General features: G+C 38.7%; 2 protein-coding genes across 3 annotated transcripts in view; one reads left to right on the top strand and one right to left on the bottom strand.

Annotated features, from left to right (window-relative positions):
- The window catches only part of LOC103143857 (homeodomain-interacting protein kinase 2-like), a 77054-nt gene that overhangs the window by 37919 nt on the left and 15606 nt on the right, over window positions 1–23529 (bottom strand). The gene's annotated exons all lie outside the window — the stretch shown is intronic.
- sstr2a (somatostatin receptor 2a) lies at window positions 5473–22201 on the top strand. The gene is made up of 4 exons (XM_007560610.2): window positions 5473–5996; window positions 9117–9828; window positions 10873–11198; window positions 12842–22201. Exons 2-4 carry the CDS (start codon window positions 9441–9443, stop codon window positions 13271–13273), a joined length of 1146 nt encoding a protein of 381 aa, XP_007560672.1. The 5' UTR covers window positions 5473–5996; window positions 9117–9440; the 3' UTR covers window positions 13274–22201.

The following is a 23529-nucleotide window of genomic DNA, read 5'->3' as shown; positions in this document are numbered from 1 at the left end:
AAGACACAACAGCACTAGGACTTTATCAGTTTTTCCATTGAAAAAAGTTAAACTAGTTGCAGTGGATGATTGGTAAAAGAAAAAAAATCAATCAGTAAAAAAGTGGCTTAATTGTGTATCCCATTTTGAGTTTAACTTCCTATACGGTTAAAACCAAACTTTCCTCGAAGGCAACCCAAGTACGACCAGCAGTATTTGTAGCTATTACAGTTCAAGGAGTTTGTGTTCAAAGGGAAAAAAATAAATAAATAAATCTCCAAGTTTGTGTGCTTCGTCAATCAAGGCTTTGTGGAAGGAATAAGACGTTTGACCTTTCATATTGTTTGTGGCGGTGCGGAGGAGACAGGTGGATTCTCCCATCTGCATAGTGACGAGTCAGAGAGGAGAGCGGTGAGTGGGAGAGAGAGCGTCTGATCTCGAGCGTTTGATCTTTTTGCCTTATCGGAAGTGGACTTCAAACCAGGCATCATGTTGACTCCCCTGTGTGTAAGAGTTTAAGGCCGAGTCGAGAAACTGTTGACTTAAACAAAGTCCAGAGGTCGTGTGGATGTGTTTGTGTGGAGAGGAGAAGCACAGAAAACTCAGATGTATTTTAAGCACTAAAGCACACACAGAACAAGAGGAACTTTAAAAAACTTATGATTAAATTATTGCTTTTATTCCAGTGATTCCCTTTGAACCTCCTCTAATTGCAAAGCTCCACGTCGGCCGAGGTAATGAGCAGTAAAATCGTTCTGGCTGTTTTAAAAGTTGTTCTTGTGTGTTGATCACAGGCACAGAATGCTAATTTGCTTCCGAAGTGCAAAAGTATCAGCTTCAAATTAATATTTTTGTTTTGTTTTGCATCAATAAATACATTTCAAATAAGATCAGGGTTGTGGTCAAATTGCTTTTAGCATTTTAATTGGTGCATTAAGCAGAGTAGATGCTAAGCACCGTCTGCAATCTCAAAGATCTTCAGGACTTCTGACGGGAAATGCTTTCATATTCTAATTATCGTAGCATGAATGCATGGCAGGGTGTCACGCTACCGTCCATCAGACTTTGGTTGGGTTTGATTGTCAAGCATTGGAAGAAAAAGAGAAAATCACGTTAGCTATGAAGGATGTTTGGTATGGGGTGCCGTTTGTACAAAAAAAAAAAATAATAACAGAGAAAAATGTGGGTATTCATTCGTCTCATATTTTTACTACATTTACAAATAAAGACTGCCAAACCAAATATTTAGTTAGGAAGCTAAACATTAAGTTGGCAAAATAAATATTAAATATGGAGCTCAATATTTATTTTGAAAATTAAATATGTAGGTCAAACTTAAACATTTAAGTATGATTTACATTAAATATTTATTTTGCTAGCTACATATGTAATTTTCAAACTAAATATTTTTATAACTAAGTATTTAGCAAAATATAATATTTAGTTTGATACAATAAATATTTAACTTGCTAACTAAATATTTCGGTTGCTAACGTTTTTTTAGTTAGCATTCTAAATATTTAATTTGGAGCTAAATATTTAGTTTTCAAAACTAAATAGCTATTTTGCTAACTAAATATTTAGCTCAGACTTTTATATTTGACCTGGGAATTAAAAATTTAGCTTGCTACCTAAATATTTAATCTAAATCTGATCCAGTTTAGTAACTCAGACAGCCAGCGTCTGCTTTTAGTGTCTGGTTGTTTTAACACTAGCAGCCATTTCCTTGCCTACTGGAAGACATAAACATACTCAGAATATGGCACACACGTTACTTCAAATCAATATTTTTAAGTTTCTTTTAGAAACAGGTGACCGACCCAGTGATCAGAAATGCGTTGTTAATGCTCTGTCTGGATCTTCCTGCAGCAAACATCTTTGATTTCACTTTAACTTTCAGCTTAGACAAACAAAGTCCTAATTCTCAGGTGGTGCTGTCTTTTGAAGGTATTTGAAACATTTTTTTTATTTTTATTTTTCTTCTTCTCGTGGCTAAACCACCAACTTCTACATAATGGATTCTTCTGGGGTTTTTTTTTAAGAGACTGAAGTGAAGGTGAAATGTTGACCTTAGCAGCCTACGCTACACCACTTCACCTCAGTTATGCACTGGCAATGAGAAGTAATTCATTCAGAGCCCTGCATGAGATTTATCCAGACGCTCATTTATACTCAGTCTGCTGGAGCGATGCTGCTGCTGCATCCTGAGCAAGTCTGACACGGACTGTCCCTGAGACCACAAACCCTCAGGCCACGTCTCATTTCCTCTCCCAATTTAATATAAACTCTTAGACACGTCGGAGCAGAAGTCCCCCTGCAATGTCTGCAAACAATTCTGCATATTAGAAAGGTTAATCTGAATGGGGAAATTAATTTCCTCGGGAGGAAGAGGTTTGGAAAGTGGAGATAAACTTCTGAATTGAAATACAAATTACCTAATGACTGTTATTTACATTAATGTGATATTTAGAAACCTCGCGTCATTATAAACACACAACACCTCTGACTATAAAGTACTGCATGATTGTGAAATGCACAAAAAATGATGCTTGGTTTTCAAAACTGTTTACAAATGAAAATCCTGAAACGTGTGACTTGCATGTTTCTGGAAGTAAAGCTGCACGTCTCTTCAGCTTTGGACTTCCAGAGATTGAAACTTTTTATGTAAGCCCATGCCATTCTGAGTCTGACTGTATATTTAAAGGTGAGCCATTATATTTCCTTGAATAGGTTTTGACAGTCTATGGGCTTTACAAAACATGGCATTTTTTGCAAATACATAGATAAAAACTGAGATTCTAGTCTCCTCAGTTCTTCCTATTTGAGCTCCTTTCAAAAGGGGCTTTTTTAGGGCCTCTTGTCACTTTAAATCCAAATAAAGTGCTGCTTGCCACGCCTCCTAACTCAACGTTTAAACTCGCACATGAAAATGGCTGCAAAGCAGAAGCGCAATTATACAACTGCACAAATTTGAAAAGCAGAAGTAGAGCCTGCTGTACAACCAACAAGAATGCAGCAAATGGTTTCTGGATGACAAGTCAACAACAAAACCCTCGTATTTTTTCCAGAAGCCATTGTACAGCGCAAAACCAGTTGACCAAACATGCTGGAGCTCCGCTTGGGTTGCTAGGTGACGGGCTGGACTTTGCTGTGGTTGCAGCACTGATTTATGGTTTTTGAAACTGCTCGTTACAAATTAGAGGACTTTCAAAAGTATGTAGTTGCAGTGGATTTTATTTAAGGGTTCTAGTAAAGGGGGATGAAAACAAAAACATTACTTTCGAACTAATCTTAGAAAGACCATGTCAAAAAGCACAATGAGTACAGATACTCTAGAAACACACTGAGGCACTAGATAAGGTCAATCTTGAACAGTGGGGTAAGGCTGAAGCCTTGTCAAAGGTTCCTCCAAATGAATCACTTCAAGGGTATTACTTAAACACACATTACTATGGGAAGAGAGTGAAGGGTAACCTGAGTTGTTCTAGGTACTGTAGATATTCTGTAGCACAAGGACATGAGAGGAAGACAATCTTAACATGAGGAAACCTTGACCTAATTCAGGTGACCGCCAGTGGCCAATCTGGCAAAGAGGGTGAGAGACACTTGTATTTTTACACACCATTCTTTAGACAATGAACACTGTACAGAAAGGGGTGAAATAAAGAAGAAAGAGATCTGTATGACTAATTTTTTCAAAGTAACGATATGCCTCTTATCACAGATTCCTGACTAAGCTGCCTATGAGAATTTTCTGAACCATCCGGCGCTTGAGACCTCAGCTTGTTCATGACGGCAATCCTCGCCCTGACGGAAGACAGAAGACCTTCAGTATCCCGTTCTATTAACTTCTTGCGTCCCTTCTCCCCTCTCTGAGTATCGCCGACCCTCCCTATCATTTCGGACACAAATAGGGCTATAAATCTTTGATAAGACAACAGCTGCTGGTAATAATAGCTGCACTTTTGTGTTGCTAAGTTGAGATGAGTGCAGGACATTTTCCCATGAAGTTCTCCTCTGAGAGAGGTCACGGTGAGATATACCCATCAACCATTCTCTGCTTGAAAAGGCCTCCTTCGTATAAAGATCAGGGAGCAGAGGCTTTTTCCCTAAAGCCCTCCATCCGAGTGCCAGCGCTGTTGGCCGACAGCGGTCCGCGCCGTTGTGTTCAGCACGTTCAAGGCCTGAATGGCACTTTAGGATAATTTCAGGGGAAGCAGGATGAATGTGAAGATGCGCTCTGTTTGCATCGGTTCGTTGCCGCATCTTGCGGTCGACTTTTCATTTTTCGCCTCGGCAAGAATCAGCTAAATGAAATATCTCAAGAATCTAAAAGAGAAGCATTTGGACCCCTAGAGTCCAGGTACAGTATGCACTAAATAAACTTTTTCAAGCATATTGCAACGAATTAGAATATTGTTAAAAAGTCCATTTATTCCAATAATTCAAGACAAGAAGTGATGTTTTCATGTATATTCAAACTGCAGTTTAAACAGGTATACAACATGTCTGCACAATATGTCATATCACAATTTTGCTTGGATTCAATATTTGACCAGTTTATAAATCAATTGCCAATAACGCATCTGCCTCTTCATGACCAAGATGAAGAGTAGAACAGTGATTGTGGAGTTATGGTTCAATCAATATCACTGCATTACTCTACAACTTTGTTGTCATTTTAAGTTTTCCTAAAATGATACAGCCACAGTAAAATAACTCACTGACACCATCTCCAATCAAATTGAACAATACATATAACTATAGGTGTGCGTATTGTGATTTATATTCTTGTACATTTTTTCCCTCCACTTAACTTTCCAATTTATAACAATAGGCACTCTGCACAGGTCTTCACCATTAAAGTGTAGGCCATATACAGTCATAGAATAACATTTCTGTGCCCAAAAAAAAAAAATTAATAAATAAATCTATTGGTCTATATAAATTCCAGTTGATCCTGTATGTGTGTGTGGGTGGGGGGGGGGGCTTATTTGTACATTTTCATCAGCCATAAGTAACCATAATCAAAAATGTTTCACTTTCTGAGAAGAAAAATGTTTTTGTTTTTTTATAACATCCCGATTCGTTGAAATTCTGGTATCTCTGCCGTTTTTCTTTTTTTCAAAAAAATCTCTGTGAGATATTGTGAGATATCTCTCTGAGATATTGGTGCAGAGAACCACTTTAAACGTACAAAACCAGTAGTTTCAAAGAAGCCAAAGGCGGCGGGGGGAAAGCCAATTCATGACTNAAAAAAATGTTTCACTTTCTGAGAAGAAAAATGTTTGTTTTTTTTTATAACATCCCGATTCATTGAAATTCTGGTATCTCTGTCGTTTTTCTTTTTTTCAAAAAAAAATCTCTGAGATATTGGTGCAGAGAACCACTTTAAACGTACAAAACCAGTAGTTTCAAAGAAGCCAAAGGCGGCGGGGGGGGGAGTCAATTCATGACTCAAATCAGCAAAATACCGCACACACCGACGCAAAAACGGTGACGCGTTCGGTGTTCCCAATAATCTGTCCTCCGACCATCATCAACCGCCCCCCTCTCCTCTCACTCCTCTCCTCCTCTCTCTCTGCGTCCCGCCGCTTCTCTTCACTCTTCGCGGTGGTTCCGGTGCCAGGACTTATCGTCGCGCACACCGAGCGCACGGTTCCCTTTTTGCCCCCCTCTTTCCTCCCACAACCGGCGTTGCTTCACGATTTCAACCTCCTAGATCGGGACTTTTTTTTTTTTTTTTTTTGGGGAGGGGGGGGAGATCAATGTATAAACAAAACGAAAAAATAAATCAAACAAAAATGACTTGAGAGATGTAGTGTGAACGGCGGCTCTGGGAGAAGCAGCTGAACGCGCCGTGCGTAACAGTGCGGGGAAGCAGGTGGATGGAGAGGCTGGAGGGATGCGGCTTTCCGGCGGGTCGGAGCCCCGTTTGGGAGCAGCGGGACTCGGCGTGCTCTACCGTGGGACAACCCGGACGCGACACAGTGACGATGGAGCTTTCTGATTTAAATGTAAGTCAAAAAAATAAAAAATAAAAAATAAAAAGGACTGACATTTTGGACGCTGCGCTCTTGATCCATTTAGGCTCAACTCATTAAACAACAATGTAATCTCTCATGTAGTTTTTGGCACTCACGTGAATACTGGAATTTCACTGTGAAAGCTTTACATGTGAAGTTTTGCTTCTTTTTTTTCTTGGTAAGAAAACAACGGCAACAAAACAAGAAGAAAAACTACCAGATGCATGATATATATATGTATATATATATATTTTACTCCAAATACAAGTGTCATGCTATTTAAAGGAATACTTTGAAATTAAAGATTGTATTGCTACTGTCTTGTTAGCTGAAAATGAAGGATGACCAGTTTTTCCACGTTGCTTCTCTTTGAAACGTCCCATTGAGCTGGACGTGTTTCACTTCCTCCAGGTTAACTGAGGCTGTAACAAGCCGAGCTGTGCATGCTGCTTCCTCCTCATCCTCATCGTTTCAGACACAGAGTACAGAGCAAGCTCACTATTAGACCTTCTATTTGCAGCCAGAACAAAAATAATAACTTGTCCTTTGTAATGAAAGCAACAGATTGCGCCAAATTGAATTGAACCGCTAGGAAAGTAATCATCGCTCCTTTCCAGAAAGTAAACCTGTCCTGCTTCTGACTCACTCCTTCATCCTCCCAGACATCCGTCATATCGAGCTCTCCGGTATCTGTAGGGAAACGAATGCAATTCCCTTCTTGAAACTTAACCACAGCGGCTTTCAAAAAGAGTAATATATAATATATTTGAATTGAGAAACTATCCCCCCCTCTTCTTGGTGTTTTCATCCCCTGAATCATTTCTGACCCCCACTGCTTTTCCCCACAGCATTCACAGATGTCACAGTCAAATTGGCAGGGACATTTTCAGAGGAAAAAGAAATTCACCTTAGCTTCACTGTTTTTTTTTTTTCTTTTCAGTTTTTAATTAGGAAAATAGTGTGGACTTTTGGATTCTAATGCTGCTCTGAATCTTTGCTTTGTGCAGTTCAATCTACAGCTGATTGTAGATTTAACTTGATTGTGAAGCAGCGGTTTGGTTGCGGCGCGGTTTCAGTAAGTGTGTTTTTAAAACTGTTCAAAATCCTTTGAATGAGACAACGGACTGAGCGCTGGGCTGACAGCAGGTTTCTCTGGCTGTATGGAGCACAGAGTAACGCCACTCCCCCCTCCCCCACTTGTTGCTACACAGTGATTAGTTCAAACCTGGCTGAATGGAAATATACATAAAACACTTCATATAGATTAACCAAACAACGACATATCTTTTAAAGCCTTTATATGACTGATGGTTGTCCCTTGTTCAATATTAAACTATGCTTTGGAGCTAGGGGTGCACCGATTGCAGTTTTCTGGCCGATCATTGATTACCGATTTCTAAAAACCCTGAGCTGCTGATGGAGATTTTGGGTCATACTGATGTTTTTGCCTGAAACGTCGCAAGAAAGTTGCTGACCCGGTCACAGTGGGGTGACCGGGTCAGACTGTGAATGTGCAGACATGACCTGGACAAACCTCTCTCACAGCAGAGCAAAAAGGGACAAGGTTTGATTTTTAGAGCATTGACAATGTAGATAAGATCAGCTTCACATGGAAGTATGGGCCAATCACAAAGCTCCCAAAATTAAGGAAAAAATCGTCCTGACTCGTATTAAGATGCCATTTTAAAACTATTCTGGTCAACCTATCAGTGGCTCCTCTGTAAAGCAGTTGACTTCAGGCTAGTTGCTAAGCTAATATTAGCTTGTTACACTCACAGGGTTATACTGTAAAAGCAAAATGGCAAAAAGGAATAAAATTTTTTCGTAATAAGTACTAGAAAACTACCCCACTTTTGATGTTTACTGTTATACTTAATAATGTTAGGATTATCATAACTGAATTAATAAATTTGATTATTTCAGCAGCAGTAGGAACAACTGTAGTTTTTTTTTTTTCTAGGAACAACTGTAGTGTTTCTGTTTAAAATCAAAGCAGTGACATCACATTGCCATGTGACAGCCATACCTTATGTGCAAAGTGCGAATTGGAATGAAAATGACTGAATTTCTAGCTTCTCGACTACATTTATCTGTATTAATATGCCAAAATGGAAAAAGAAGGGGCAGTTTTCTGGCACACACTCTAGTTTTTGTACCACTTTAGTTTTTTAGATACGATGAATAAATTACTCTTCCTAACATTAAAGAAAAAGTTTTTTTTTGTTAAATCCTCATAATTTGTTTTTAATCTTTACTCTGATCGTTTCAGACATAAAAACCATTACTCCAAAAAAATCAACTCTGAGAGCTGAGCTCATGTAGTCTGTCCCCGTCGAGACAGTCGCTGTCACCGCAGGGGGGGTGGAGAGTGAGTGATCCTGCCACAGTGTCAGAGCTGTTTGTCCCAGAGATCAATTGAATAAACATTCGACTCTGGCAGCGCGGTGCCCTCATCGTTCTCTTTTGCTCAGGCGAACGTATGAATGTATGCATCCGCGCAGGAGGCAGAACACACACACACCAACACACGATCGAATACATATACACACAAACGAGGCGGAATACTCAATATGAGGTCTGTGCTAGAAAGTGAGAGGAAAATAGAAAGCCCAATGGGACTGAGCAAAAAATGTGTACGTGCCACTAAGAAAAAACAAAAAAAAAACAATCCTGTGTGCTTATTCAGGATGTTGTTCAGTCTGTGTCCTTGTGGCTGTTCTGTTACAAACCCCAAAGTGCTTTCCACCACCCCTCATGTTTTCACTCCCCCACTGTGCATCTCAAATGCAGAAGAAAATGGCCAAAAGTTATTTTTACTGCTCGTCTTATGAAAACCGGAATGGCCCGTCGTCTTGTTTATGCGACTGTCTGCCAAAAGCTTGCTGGGAGTCACAAGAAAGCTGCGATTACAGATGATGGAAGAAAACAAACTGAACTTATAGACGCACAATATCGAGAAGGGACACATTAAATGTTACTAAGGGTGAACGTGCGCAGTCAGTTTTGTAATGTCACGCTGTAACTGTTGCCATGGTTATTGCATAAGTCTCATTATTACTGGTCAAAGGATATATACTGTTAATGTTTTTTATTGCTTTTCTCTCTCCATAGATTGACTTTGCTCTGTTTTACTTCCTCTGTACCGCTGGAATGTGATCACTGTGGCTCCTTGAACATAAAAGTCCCCAGTCATCCCAGTCCCCAGATCCCCAAACCCTGAGACTACAAAGTTTCCACTTGCCTCTTCCCTTGGCTGCTGTTTTTTCCCCCCAGCTTAAAACCTTAATGAATCCTTTTAACCTTATTATTATTCAGTGAAATCAGTGCTTTGAGGCAGTGAAATAAAACCCATTACCATCCTCGTTTTATGACTCCCATCTTTCATACCAACTTTATCTTAAACCCATAAGACCTTCTGATTCAAGTCTTTGAGTCATGGCCTTGGATGTGTGGCCCTACATCCCACCGTCCCCCAACATCACCATCCCCGAGCCCCTCCTGTACGACACCTATAACCAGGAGAATGACTCGGACCTGAGCGGCAACTTCTCGGACACCAGAGAGCTCCATCAGGACAAGACCAGCTCGGTTGTCCTCACCTTCATCCACTTCATGGTGTGTGCCGTGGGACTATGCGGCAACACCTTGGTGATCTATGTGATCCTACGCTACGCCAAGATGAAGACTGTAACCAACATCTACATCCTGAACCTGGCGGTGGCGGACGTCCTGTGCATGATGAGCCTGCCGTTCATCGCTCTGCAGCTGGCGCTGGTCCGCTGGCCCTTTGGAGAGGCTCTGTGCCGGGTGATCATGACCGTAGGTGGGTGGAAAGCAGAAGGCTGATGAGTCATTGTGGACAGTAGCAGCGGCTTTTAATGGATGAAGGAGGACTTTTAGGTTTCCCAACTGAGAAATTATCCTGGAGTCGTTATCTGGCATAGTCGCTATAAAACAAACTAAGTGTCAATCCATTTAGCCAGAGCTAACAATTATGTTTCTGTGCTGCAGAATCTGTTGGAGAATGTTGTCCTATGAGTTATGAAAAGGTTTTATTATTTTAGCAAAGCAGGTGTTGACATTTTAATCATAGCCCCTTGTCTATAGCAGCTTTTCATATCAACTCTTGCATAAAATGTTAAATACAAGTTTCCAATATCTTGAATGAATTATTGAAAGGGGAAGTATTATTTAAAATTCTTTTTTTTTTTTTTAGCTTTTCATAATGTTATGTTATTCCCTCATCAAAAATATAGCTGCAGCATTCGTTGCCTTGATTCTTTCATGCATATTTGAGAAATTCTTTTATTTCTCCTGTTTAATGTAGAATTAGACCGTTAAATTTTTAGGACAGGATTAAATGGTGTCCAGACTCCCACAAAACCTTGAAAGCGGACTTTAAAAGTGAACCCTAATTTACCACCAATCAGAATCTACCAAGTAGATGCTAACTTTAGCGTCAATACCCCCTAAGAATAAGCTAATTGCTCTATTCTTACAGTGCTTTCAGGGCATTAGTATCTTGTCTTTACAAGTTCTGTTTACTATCAAATACCTCAATTTTCAAGATCAAGGAAAAATTATTTCATAACTAGGACAATGGAAAACTAGATGATAAATAGCTAAGATAATAGATGTAAAAATGAACTATAAAATGGTTTTAGGATAGTTGTAATAGACTATCCTATAATGTCAATATAGGATAATCCTATATTGGACTATTGACATTTGTCAATAGTCCATTTGTCATAGACATTTGTCAATGAGCATGGTTGAGATATCAATTTTAATTTTACATATCTTTTTTATTACCTTCTGTGGGACATCTAACTTTCCTCTGATGAGCCTCTTCTCGTTCCTCCACCAGATTCTCTCAATCAGTTCACCAGCATCTTCTGTCTCATGGTGATGAGCATTGATCGGTACCTGGCCGTGGTTCACCCCATTCGGTCCACCAAATGGCGGAAGCCCCGTATTGCCAAACTAATCAACGTCACAGTGTGGGGCATCTCACTGATAGTCAACCTGCCAACTATGATCTTCAGCGGCCTGAACCAACTGCCAGTGTGCGGGATAGTGTGGCCGGAGCCCCAGGACCTCTACTACAAGATCTTCATTTTCTACACCTTCTCCATTGGATTTTTCATGCCCCTAGCAGTGATATGTCTGTGCTACCTGCTCATAATAATCAAGGTGAGGCACCGACAGTGCAAGTGTGCTGCTTGTTCTAAGATTTAATTTGTTTTTTGTTCTGGACAAAACAAGCTGGACAAAAACGGCGCAAAAATTTCTCGAAGACTCAACATTTCTCTCTGAAACCAGTTCATATGGAATTAGCGTGGCAAATTAGCAAAACTGTCAATTGTTTTCTGCTTACTTCTACTTAAACTGGACAAAGAACGATGCCAAAAGAGTTCTAGAATGGAAAACTTCGAACCAGAACAATGTGATGTTTCAACCATCCAGTTCATGTAGTTTTTAAGACTATATTTAGCTGCTAGCTAAATTTTAGCTGCTAGCTAAATTTGCACAAGCAACTGTGCAAAAATATTTTAATAATGAAAATAACATAACATAAAGGGAGTGAAATCCAAATTATCATGATCACTGGTTATTAAACAACTAGCTGTTATCAGTGGTTTTCTGAGAGTCAATCAACTGCAAATAGTCCAGAGCCCTCTATGATCGGGAATCAGATCATATTTGTCTGAACAGTAAATGTTTACTTGTGCTTAAACTGGACTAGAATATTTGCTGATTTTTTTTATTTGTATTTTCTCAACAGTGAAAATCTTAACCAATCAATTTCACAACTTCATTGGATACTAGCTAGCTAACATAGATGTTTCCAGTTCATTTCTGACCAAGCAGGATAGGGAACAATTTAAGAAGGGAAATCTTTGTTTTCATATTGCTCATTTGTTCTTTCAGTACATTTTGTAATTGTAGAACATATCCTTGATAACATATCTTTGATATGTTATACAAAAAGATTGAGGTTGTAAAAAAAAAAGCTGTGTCCAATGCCTTAGAAAAAGGAAAAAAAATCTTTTCTAGAGGAGTCTTCTTTTTCAGCATTTTAAAATTATATTCCCACAAAATGGTTTTTTATGACTACTTTAGTTGAGCCAGACAATAGGACTGATTGAGCAGAATTCAGAGGGACTGTATTGGACTGGATGTTCCAAGAGGATTTAAACTGGAAGTGTTTGGTTTTTTTGGACTGTGAGTGCCGCTAAAATAACTTTATCCATAAACTGGTGCCATAAAATCAAATCTAACCAAGATGAATGAATGTCGAGAAATCCTAACTTTTCTATTTCAAAATTAGGCGCTTTAATAGAAAATGCATTAATGTGTTGTTTTTGTAGCAGTTTTAATTTGCTTTAGGTCTTAAATGATAGGTTAATTCATTTTTATACAGAAGTTTCTCAAAGTATTCAAATCCATTGAATAATTGTTTGATATTGTCACACACCTGACCATAAAGTATTTTTGTGGGATTTTGTGTAATAGACCAATGCAAATGCAGCTGATAATTGTGAAGCAGGATAAATATGTTTTATAAAAAACCCATATAAACATTACATCCCACCAAAATACATTCAACTTTTTTATTTTCGCAAGACGCCGTATTTGTTGCTATTTTACACAATATCCTGACCTTATCAGCTACAATAACTCTTTAAAGAAGAATGCTGAATTAATATGAGCTACAGCAACAGTTAATTTCTTTTTGGGATCAATAAAGTATTTTTGAATTTAATTAATGTTTCCGTCGGTGGATTTGCTTTGTATTTTGGATGCCTTAAACTACTTTCCGTTCTCTTCACCAGGTGAAATCATCCGGAATACGAGTGTGTTCCTCCAAGCGAAAGCGTTCCGAGCGCAAGGTGACGCGGATGGTGTCCATTGTGGTGGTGGTGTTCGTCCTCTGCTGGCTACCTTTCTACATTTTCAACGTCACCTCCGTCACCAGCTCCATAACGCCCACCTCGGCGGTGAAGACTTCGTTCGACTTTGTGGTGGCGCTGGGCTACGCCAACAGCTGCGCCAACCCCATCCTGTACGCCTTCCTGTCCGACAACTTCAAGAAGAGCTTTCAGAATGTTCTGTGCCTGAAGAAGGTGGCAGGCCTGGACGAGATAGAGCGCAGCGACAGCCGGGCGGACCGGAGCCGGATGGTTAACGAAGCCATGCTCATCAATGCCAACCTGGAGACCCATAACTCCGCCCTGCTCAACGGTGAGCTGCAGACGAGCATCTGATTGGCAAGGGAGCGGCGACGACATCCAAAGAGGCGAAGAAAGCAACGGGCTGCTGCCTGTTCAAATTGCAAGGCCATGACAATGATGTAACGGCAGCTCATGGACACATGAGCAAAGTCTAACAGAAAAATAAACAGTTTCTTGAGGGGTTCGTAGAGTTCACAGAAAGTGCATTGGCTCCATTTATAGACTCCTGACGATGGGGTAAATGAGGCAACCTGTTTACCTTCAATTCGACCGCAAGTATGAGAGATTTATTTTGTTTGAAATAAGAGTGCTTGTGGTGCCTGTCAGTTTCACTCTTCAGAGATCCAAGCAAATAGTAAGATGAGATAGACCGCTGCAGACATGGAGTGAAGAAATACAAGAGCAACATTGCCCTGTATTGGCTGGAGAGTAGTCCGAATTAGATCGACAACCTCTACTGAAATCACCTTCGCAAAGACGGAAACAACAAAGGAATACTTCTATTTTCTGTAGCCTTTTAGTTGCAAGAGACTGAAACCGCCGCCCACAGACAACAAGTGTTACTGTATATTTTACTCATGTCAGCGTATTAGTTTGGTTGTTTAGAACTGAAAGGGGGAACAAAGAGGTATCCTTTTATCTTCTGACGGATTCTGTTCTCGTTTGTCTGGCTTTTAACTTCACGGAAGGAGTAGCGGCAACTCGTAAGCACCAATTCAACATCTCAGATTAATGATCAAGGATGGGAAATCATTTCCGCAGGCAGTCTAACCTTGCTTCTCCAAAACAACTTGACTTTGTACATAGCAAACAGATTTCGAGGAAACTTTGCAACAAAGTGAAATTATTGCTTCATGTGTGTCCAAGAATTAAATGGATTTTAATGGCAAGGCAAACTTCTACATATTCTTGCCAACTGAAGTCGGTGATATGTACAGTACAGGTCTACTTGATCCTGACTTTTACAGGAGTCATCACTGCAAAGGGCCCTATATCTATTTGTACATTTCGACAAGCGCGCTGATTCGTGGTAAAACGTGACCCTCTGATTCCCGTTTGCTTTGGTATGAGAGGGTGAGAGGGTGTCCAAATTTCCCAGAAGGCTGAAAAATGCGTCACGCATCTGAACAAGGGGGAGAGAAACAATGAAACACACGGAGAGTAGGAAAAAGGGAGAAATACGTGCGTGACGAAGATAAAGTTTAAAAAGGCTGTGGTGGGATGTATGAATCAAAGAGAATAGCAGAAAGTAAGGTCCTTGAATATGTGGGTGAGTGAGTAAGGCTGGATAAAAAACACTTATTCAAGTTCTTCACACTTGAATAAGTGCGAAGAACAAGCATTATGCAACACATATACATACACACACACACATATATATATATATATATATAAACACTATAAACACACATTCATTTCAGTACATTAAAATATTACTGGAAAGTTAATTTATTCCAAAGTAAAAAGTCAAATCCATATATAAATTGATCAGTTTTGATGATTTATGGCTTACAGCTAAAGAAAACCCCAAATTTAGTTGTTCAAAAAATAAATATTAGAGATATTATATAAAACCATAAGTAATTTAGGGAAAGGGGCTCCTCTGAATGAATTACTGCATCAGTATATCATGGTAAGGCAGAAATCAACCTATGGCTCCTTTTAGGTCTTAAGAAAGGCTGGGCCGCCTTAAGGGTGTTTTCACACTGATGGAAGGTGGGCTCTATTTGATATGGGACCTAAAAATGACATTTATTACATTTTCTTCTGTTGTGGTTCGCTTTCATACCACACTCAAACCAGCCAAACCCCTTTGAGGAACCTGTTCCCCCTCTTGCCTGTGCATTGCACCAAGAACCACTAAAGGAAATGACAAAAAGAAAAAAAAAACTCTTAAGAGGTTTTTGAGAGGTTCTTAGCACAACTTCTCCCTTCACAAATTGTAAATAAAAATGGAGATTTTAGCAGTTGTAGGATTTCTCTTTTGTCTTTGGCATAAAAAAATCACGAGCCATTTGTTCTGCTAGCTCTAGAGACTGATGCATTTGTTTTGGTTGCATATACGCAGAATGTCCTATGGTTAACTTCCTGCTTTTGGAGAGGCCTCCTGTTCACATATGCATTCATTTCACACTGGAGTTTATTACAACCAAACAGAGACCTAGGTTTTAAGACGGACCATAAGTCCACCTCAGAGTTTGATTGCACATTCACACCTCCACGAACCAACCGGATTTTCTTGGCAAACAAACTAGAGTTTGAGTAAGATGGACTAAACAGGTCTAATGTGAATGCACCCTTCGTGACCTTAGGCTTATCTGCATTGTGCTGTTCTGGTGTCTCTCATTTCGATTCTGTAGGGTTAAGGGCAGGTGAGTTTGCTGTCCAGTCAAGCACAGTGATCCCATTGTCAGTCAATCTGGTATTGGTACTTTTATCCTTCTGGAGAATGGAATGAGAATTTCCATACACTTGCCAATGGATGGAAGCATTAAACACCTTATAATCTACAAGCAAATTGCAGATTTTTCACTTGATAAAAGGTTTTGGGTCAACAAAAGCGAATGACATGCAAATCATCCCTGAATGTGGACCTTCACACTGAACCTGAAGCTACTTGGATTCTGTGCCTCTTCACTCTAAAATTTCCTTTCCTCCACAAAGACAACTTTGGATCACTGATTTGGATCACTAGAACCATCTGATTTGTGTGGTTCAGGATTGATTTGACATGAGAGATATGAGTTGTACTCCATATCCTAGGTACATCCTTGTGTCTCGGCTCTTGAAGCTCTGAATCCATCCACAAATGTCTTTAAGCTTTGCTTTACAGTCCTTTAAAGGCAGCAAGTACATCTGTCTGTTCTGCAGATTTCCTCTCCACTTCGAAATGCCATTGACATGCTTGTTTAGAATACTCTGCCAGGTTATTTACCTTTTCATGCGTACAGTCCCTGTAGAGGGCATTGATGACTTTCAGCTTCACAACAGTTAAGTCAGCTGTCTTTCACACAACTGTGAAGGCGTTTGCGCCACGTTACTTTGGTAAAGATTATTTTCCTGTTGGTCTCATATTGAGTTTTCATCAGCTATAAGCCATAATCAACCAAATTACCAGAATCAAACTTGACTTGAGTTGTTTTTTTAGCACTTTGAGTTTAATGTAATGTATTTGACTTTCTTAAATTGGCATTAACATTTTAGTATTTGGAATTATTCAATTGCACCTGTACAGTCTGCGTGCTGCCTGTCTGGTGATTAGCATTGCCTCCATACCCAGTTTCCTCTATTGCACCTCATTAGTCTCGTTATTCTGGTTTTCATTTGTCACAAAACCCAGAAAAATATTTGCATACATTACCCTTGGGGTAAACAATACCCTCAACAAGAGAAAGAGTGCGAATGAGAGAATTTCTACAAAATTGGAATGAGTCATCCAAAACGGCCAGAGGTGAGCAGAACTGAGCTGTAATCCTGAAAAAAAAAGGATTTTTTTTTTTTTCAGGATTACTTCTCATCGTCACCTCATTCAAGGTGACGATGAGAAGGACTGATCCTACAGAAACTGTGTCACACTCAAACATGAATATGCAATCGTGAGCATGGTTGGATGCCTAATTGGAAATGAGCAGAAAGAAATGTGAATAAATTTAATACAGTGGAAAACAATATGTGCACTTAAAAATTATATGCCACTTAATCCGAAGCAAGAAAAGCAGATGCAAAAGTTATATCCATAGGATGTCAGTTATAGCTTCACTTTTCGCCAATAAATTCAATATTAGTGTCTTGTACTAAAAATCAAAACATAAATGGTTTCTGTTGCAGAAGTTTGTCACAGTATCAACGATCAGAGACTCCTTTAAAACAGAAGGTGGTTCTCTCTACATCAGCTGATTTTAGTCATGGTGGTTCCGGTTGATTCTACAGTATGCATCTCATTAGAACCACGTTCTAGAACCACGTTCTAGAACGTGGTTCTAATGTGTAGCTATAATTACACAAGTGCCCCCAAGTCAAGGTTTGTTTTGTATATACTAGTTGTTTGGACTGTTGTTAGCTGGAATTGGGTCTTTGGTTCCAGAGGGAACCAATGATTGTGTAGAGTTACAGTTTATTCCAAAATTATTTATACTGCTTTTTATTTATTAATTCAGTCAAGTCTGTTTCTGACAGGAAATGACACAGGCGTCTCTCAAAAGATAAAAATAATTATTACTAATGAATAAACATAAAACACTTTAATTACATAAGTGCAGTGAAACCCTTCTTGTAACTGCTTTTTTACATCTTTAGTGTTATTTTCTTCCTGGTATATTTATTTAGTGTTGAGCACCAAGTCTTTGAGGCTGGAAGGCCTCCTTGAAATCACCCTAATCTTTAGCTCTGTCAACAGATTATGAAACATTTGTGCTACTAAACTAACTGTAGCTCCACAAAACTCACTTAGATGAGAAAACAGCGACAAACTTAACTGCATAATTGCAAAAGTCTAGATTATTAATCTGTTTACAGATTTGTATTCCGTAAATGTAGACATTTTCAGTGTCTAGACTCGTTTTTAAAATGGGAAACCCATTTGACTAGCTATTAGCCTTCCTTCTCTCTGGGAAGGAAGGGAATTTTTACAAACTCATTGTCATATGAGTCCTGTGTGGTCCAAATAGTTGAACACCTTAATTTAAATTTACTTTTGATTAAAAAGGGTGAAGGATTCCTATCACATACTGGCATTCAGCTGGCCTATGTGTAAGCCCAGAAAACTAAATTCAGCTTGTCATTTTGACATTTGCCTTAGTTTTATTTCCTATGCATCTCATTCTGCACAGTATAATAACAGTTTGCGCCACTGTTTGGGACATCTTAGGGTTTGTGTATTAGACTTAGCATATATGCTAAAGAATGCTAGTGCATTTGTGAGTGTTAGCAGTGAGCTCAGAACAAAAATTAGACAACTTCTTAGCCTGGTTAGGTTTACAGCTAACGAGCAAAGCTAAAATTTTACACGATACCAGAATCTGCTATGCATCATATTTTTTCCCATTGTCATGTTGAAGTCGAGACGTTTCATCCATAAATCTTGACTCACGGCTGCTTAAATTTGACACATTTTTAATTTTAGCTAAAAATAACTGGATTACTACGTGATTACAACCTTACAGAAAAAGATGTGCATAAAAGCACACAGTTTTTTTTTTTGTTTTTTTTTGGTACTCTGCACAGCCTACTTTATACAGAACTGGGCTGAGATTACATAACAAGGACCGGAACCTTTTTCTGGATTTTTTTTAAGTCGCTTTTTACCGGGAGCGATCCTCTTAATTGTTAATTTGGACTACATCCGTAACAGTTGTCAGTCCTTTCCCTAAAATAATCAAGTTTTAATAGAGCCACAAATGTAGCTGGCAAAATTATATCTGCTCAGCAGGGGAAGATTCATCGAAAGATAAAAAAAATAATTGAAATTCTTTGTTGTTTATCGCTTCATTCATGTTGACAGAATGAGTCCACGAACCAAGCACACACATGCAGGGTGATTTATTTTATTTTTTTCCCCAATCGTTAGGATGGAGACGCTTCTCAAAAGCACCTCAATGATGGTGTCACAACTGGGTGGCTGGGAGATTTGTCAGATATCTCAGAAGCCAACAGCAACAAAGTTGTAACCATATGCTACGCAAATGAATTCTCTCAGAAACCATCGAACTGCATAATCAGAACATATAAGAAGCACAGATATGTTTCTTTCTGAATTTATATTCATTAATTCTCTCTAATTTTCTTTTCTTTCTTTTTTTTTACATTACACCAACAAACCTAATAATATTAATGGGGATTTCTGTGATAAACCAACAGAAAGTACCACATGGAAGGAAAGTGTTGATTTTCCCTTTTTGTTGGTTTCTTTTCACAAATAAAAATCTGAAAAGTGTGGTGTGCATTTTTACTCAACCCTCCTTGTAGAGGTACTGAGCATAAGCACCTTTTCTGGATTGACAGCTCCAATCTCAAATTATTATATATATATATATATATCATTATTTGAGAAACAGCTCTAGCTCAGTCAAATCAAATGTAAATCTGCCACAGATTTTGAATTAAATTCAGCTATTGACTTTGACTTGACTATTCTAATACAATAATGTATTCATATTAATGTACTAGAATAGAATACCTAAACCAGTCCAAAGTACCTCTGAATGTATGTTTGTACCTTTGTATCTATCTCAAGTCTTTTACCATCAATCTTTCTATCAACCAAAAAAAAATCTCACCACATCATGATGCTGGCATGTTGTTCAAGAAGTTACATTTTGACCTCATCTGACCAGAATAAACTTTTTTTTAAAATGTCCCATACAAGGCTTAGGGCAAACTGTAACCCCAAATTTGTTTCATACCGCTTCAGGTTTTATTTTGTCTAATGTGGTGCACTAATGCCTAATGATGCAAATTTTACACAAACAATAATATTCCTCTCTAGCCATCTAATAATGCCTAATTTCCGTAACATACATACCAAATACCTACATGTCTTTCAGTTATATATGATATATTCAAACAACTTCTGCTAAATGCAGCATCTGGTTATCAGCAAAAACTGTAGTAATGTATGTTTTATATAACTAAGTAAATTCATGCAGGTATGGCATTTATGGAGGAATGGAAATTCCTTCATGAAGGGCAAATTGTTGAAGAAAAGCCACATCATTGAAGGTTGGCAGTTGTGTCATTCTCTTTCCATTTTTGAACATTAATCTGTGGGATGTTCAGAGTTTTGAATGTTGCTTTATAAATTTACCCTGGCTTTTCCTCGGAGGCAACAGAGTGAAGGGGGCTGAACAGAAATTCACATCACAATTCAGATTTTAAGTCATAACATTGTTTTGTGTGAAGGTTTTGTGTTTTTCTGCTGAGTAAAATCCCAGTGAAGGTGATGGAAAGTTATGAATACCCACAATCAGTAATTAAACATGTTTCTTTTTTGTTAAGGTTTTTTTTATATATTTTTCTGCACTGATGAACTCTGGTTTTCTTTCAGTTTATCTTACAGTCAGTATTTTAGCTTCCTCAGTGTTACAGTACTGTACTTGGCTTCTTCTTTCATTTGTAAGTACAACTGATGAGGTGACCTTAAACACTATTCACCGTGTGAAGAATTAATCATGCAGGTGAAAAAAAAAGGATCTGATTCATACATCTCTACCCGCCATGTAGATAATGTATAAAAATGGAGCCTGTAGGTATCTAACAGATGTTGATAAAAAAAGAGTTTGTGCCAAAGCCAGCGCAAATGTAGCGCTAAAAGCACCAATGGCTCCAATGGGAAAGTCTTTACTAGCTGCTTTCTTTATCATGTTGTGAAACCAAAACTTTTTTTCCCCACCCTCAACATTATGTTCTGTAGGAATACTATTAGGATCATGTAGGTTAGGATTCACCACAAGTTTTGACTGAGATAGATACACAATCACCAATTGTTTAAAAAAAAAAAAAGAAAAAAAAAAGATTTGTCCAGATTTATGTCCTGCAAATGTATATTGTACAGATGAGCAGAGGTTTTCCCCAGGTGAACATAAGTTAATTTGTGAAGGGCTATTACGTGCACTCCAGAGGATGCACCGTTCAGTATAAACTGTGTTATTTGTCCTATCATCTGCTTGATCTTGCATGGAGGAAAGGCTGGTTATCGCTACCGTCTGTAACTGAGAGCAGAGTTACACATGTTACCCTTCAACAGGGATTCTCTCTCAGAAAGTGTGAAGTTCTGTAAAAGGGTAGTTCAGGACATTTGGACTCTTAAAATCTATCCTGTAATAGAACAGAATTTCTTGGCTTCTTCATGTAAACCCAGATTAGTTGATTGCGGAGGCTAAAGCTAACGGCTAGTCCAGTGTAAAACAGGGCCAAAGCGGTAGAGGCAAATTCTATCTACAGAGAAGTTGATTTTTACCACAGGAAATGGAGGTTGGATGCTGTGCACCACCAATAATCCGCCTGTCTGAAATAAATACTGAAAGCGGACCATTCCAAGTGTTTCAGGTCAAAACAAACAGCCTTTAATTACATTATTATATCAACAGTGTAACAGTAATATTCTTTTGCTTTATTTCTGTGTCAGACTGGACTGAATGATTTGCATGTTTTTAAGTGTTTCACACAGGAAGGTCATCGGAGGTGAACGTCCTCCAAGATCCTTTTCCCATGAAAATAAAATTTGGCAGTTGTTGCTGAAACAACTTTCCATCGCAGACATCACAATTCACAAAACATGGTGTTCACAGGAACGATATTTGTTGTTTTTGAGATCGGAGAAGGTAGATTTATATCCTTTTAGCTTCAGCCTCTGGAACCAAAGAATTTGGATTTGTACTAAATGAAGACTCAAGTATTTATTTTTTGTACTGCAGGAAAGATGTTAATGGCTTTTACCGTTTTAAACACAACTCCACCTCAAACGTCCTGACCTGTCACTTGAGCCATTGCCTCTCATTTTAGAACTGGTACAATCTTGTAGCTGTTAAAACAACAACCTTCAGTATCAAGCGAGTGGCTCCAAAGTGTTTGTTTCCAGTGGTGTACAGCTGTGGATATGTACTTTTTAATCGTGCTGTTACTTTTTTCTATGTGCCTTGACACTTCATACTGTCTAAAACTCATGTGATGACGGCATTGCAGAGCGTTTTTTCCTCAAAAAACAAAAAAAACAAAAAAACAAACAACTAACCGACCAAAGGTCTTTGTACTCTACAGACAGGTTGGCAATGTAACCGTAACAGAGAACTGTTGGATATCTTTTTGTTAATATTATATACCCAGCTTACATTGCTTATGTTTGTCAAAAAGCCAATGTTTATTTGTGACTCTTTATTGTCCCATATGGTATATTATAATGTGATCAACGATTGTAATGGACGGGTCGATGTTCTTGTCTCTGCAATTAAAACGCAGCTCATGGTCTAGCTGGCGTGTTTGTGCATCAGTGAGTGAGTGCGCGTCGACTGTGTGGATAAATGTTGTTTTTTGTGATTACTTCGGCTTTTCTTAGAATGTTTCAGCAACAGCGGCTTGAGGGGCCCTCAGGGAATAAAGTCCCTGGTGGAATTTTAAGTTTCCTCTTAAACAAACAAAAACATTAAGCAGATAATCCCCCCCACCCCGCCCCTGCCCCCTCTCGATGTGGGACCTGGGTGAAGGCTGGGAATTCCTCACGGGGCTCCAAAGGTTGACATAATCTAAAGAAAATCTACAAGTGGAATGGAAGGAAAACACTGAAAGGGGAAAAAACTCGGAGCTGGACAGAGCTGGGTTCTTTCAGCAGAGAGGTCAGTGAACTGCGTACACAGGGACTCGTCACATATTCAAAATGCTGCAGCAGATTTAGTTTCAGGTTAATACAAAGTAGCTGCTAGCTTGCTAGCAAGCTAGTGGTCATATAGGATATTTCTGCTAGAGTTCTGGTTAATATTACACATAGTAACTACAAAAAACTGCCAAGTTACCCAAGTAATTAGTAATTCCACATCTTCAGCTACAGTAGGTTCTCTGTTAACCTGGACCACACGATGTGGTTTCCTCTTCCATGAACTTTTTTTTTTTTTAATGGCCACTTACCACTCCTGCACCCAGCAGCTGCAGTTATGGACACCCTCTGACCCAGTCATCACAGTTCACTTCAAACTCACTTACATCCTTTTCACTTAGGTGTTTTTTCCCTCTGCTAATATTCTGCTGCTAACACTCTGCCGATAACACTGTGTTGCTAACTCTGAGGACTCGATGTTCTCTAGCTCCCTTGAATATCCCTGTTATAATGAGAACAGGAAGGGAGATATTATCTGTTTTTTAGAGAGAGAGAGAGAGAAATGAATCGGTCTTGGCTAAGCTTTTGCTCTTAATTTTAGTATCTTAAAATGCCTAAAATAGTTGGTTGGCATGGTAAAAGAGCAGCTTTGTTTCTTTTCAAAAGCGGCGCTGAATAGCTTACCTGCAAACCACGTGGCGTAATAAAGCATGTCATTATTTTGAAAGGTTGTGGAATATTTTTAAGTATGAAGATGACAAAAATTTACTCTTAAAAATATTAGGTGTACACTGTTAGCTTGTACCGTTTTAAAAGTGACTGTTTAGCACGTTTTAAGTTCACTTCAGTTGAAATAAATAAAACAAGCTTATATAGCAAAGAAACAGAACTACTTAAAAATGCTCAATATTAATTTACATTTTTTGCTTAATTATGTCAAAAGTCTCTTTAAATGTATTATCTTTAAAGTGACTAACAGAATATT

Source organism: Poecilia formosa, unplaced genomic scaffold (assembly GCF_000485575.1).
Source record: "Poecilia formosa unplaced genomic scaffold, Poecilia_formosa-5.1.2 Scaffold4, whole genome shotgun sequence".
In the NCBI taxonomy this organism is placed as follows: domain Eukaryota; kingdom Metazoa; phylum Chordata; class Actinopteri; order Cyprinodontiformes; family Poeciliidae; genus Poecilia; species Poecilia formosa.
Note: the sequence above shows the minus strand (reverse complement) of the source record. Positions and strands in the feature narration are given on the sequence as shown.

What these genes read in the sequence shown, in the direction of transcription:
- sstr2a (XM_007560610.2), top strand. Translation starts at nt 9,441, where the DNA reads ATGGCCTTGGATGTGTGGCCCTACATCCCACCGTCCCCCAACATCACC. An exon ending in CCGGGTGATCATGACCGTAG is followed by an intron (nt 9,829 to 10,872) that starts GTGGGTGGAAAG and finishes TTCCTCCACCAG; the next exon opens with ATTCTCTCAATCAGTTCACC. An exon ending in ACCTGCTCATAATAATCAAG is followed by an intron (nt 11,199 to 12,841) that starts GTGAGGCACCGA and finishes TCTCTTCACCAG; the next exon opens with GTGAAATCATCCGGAATACG.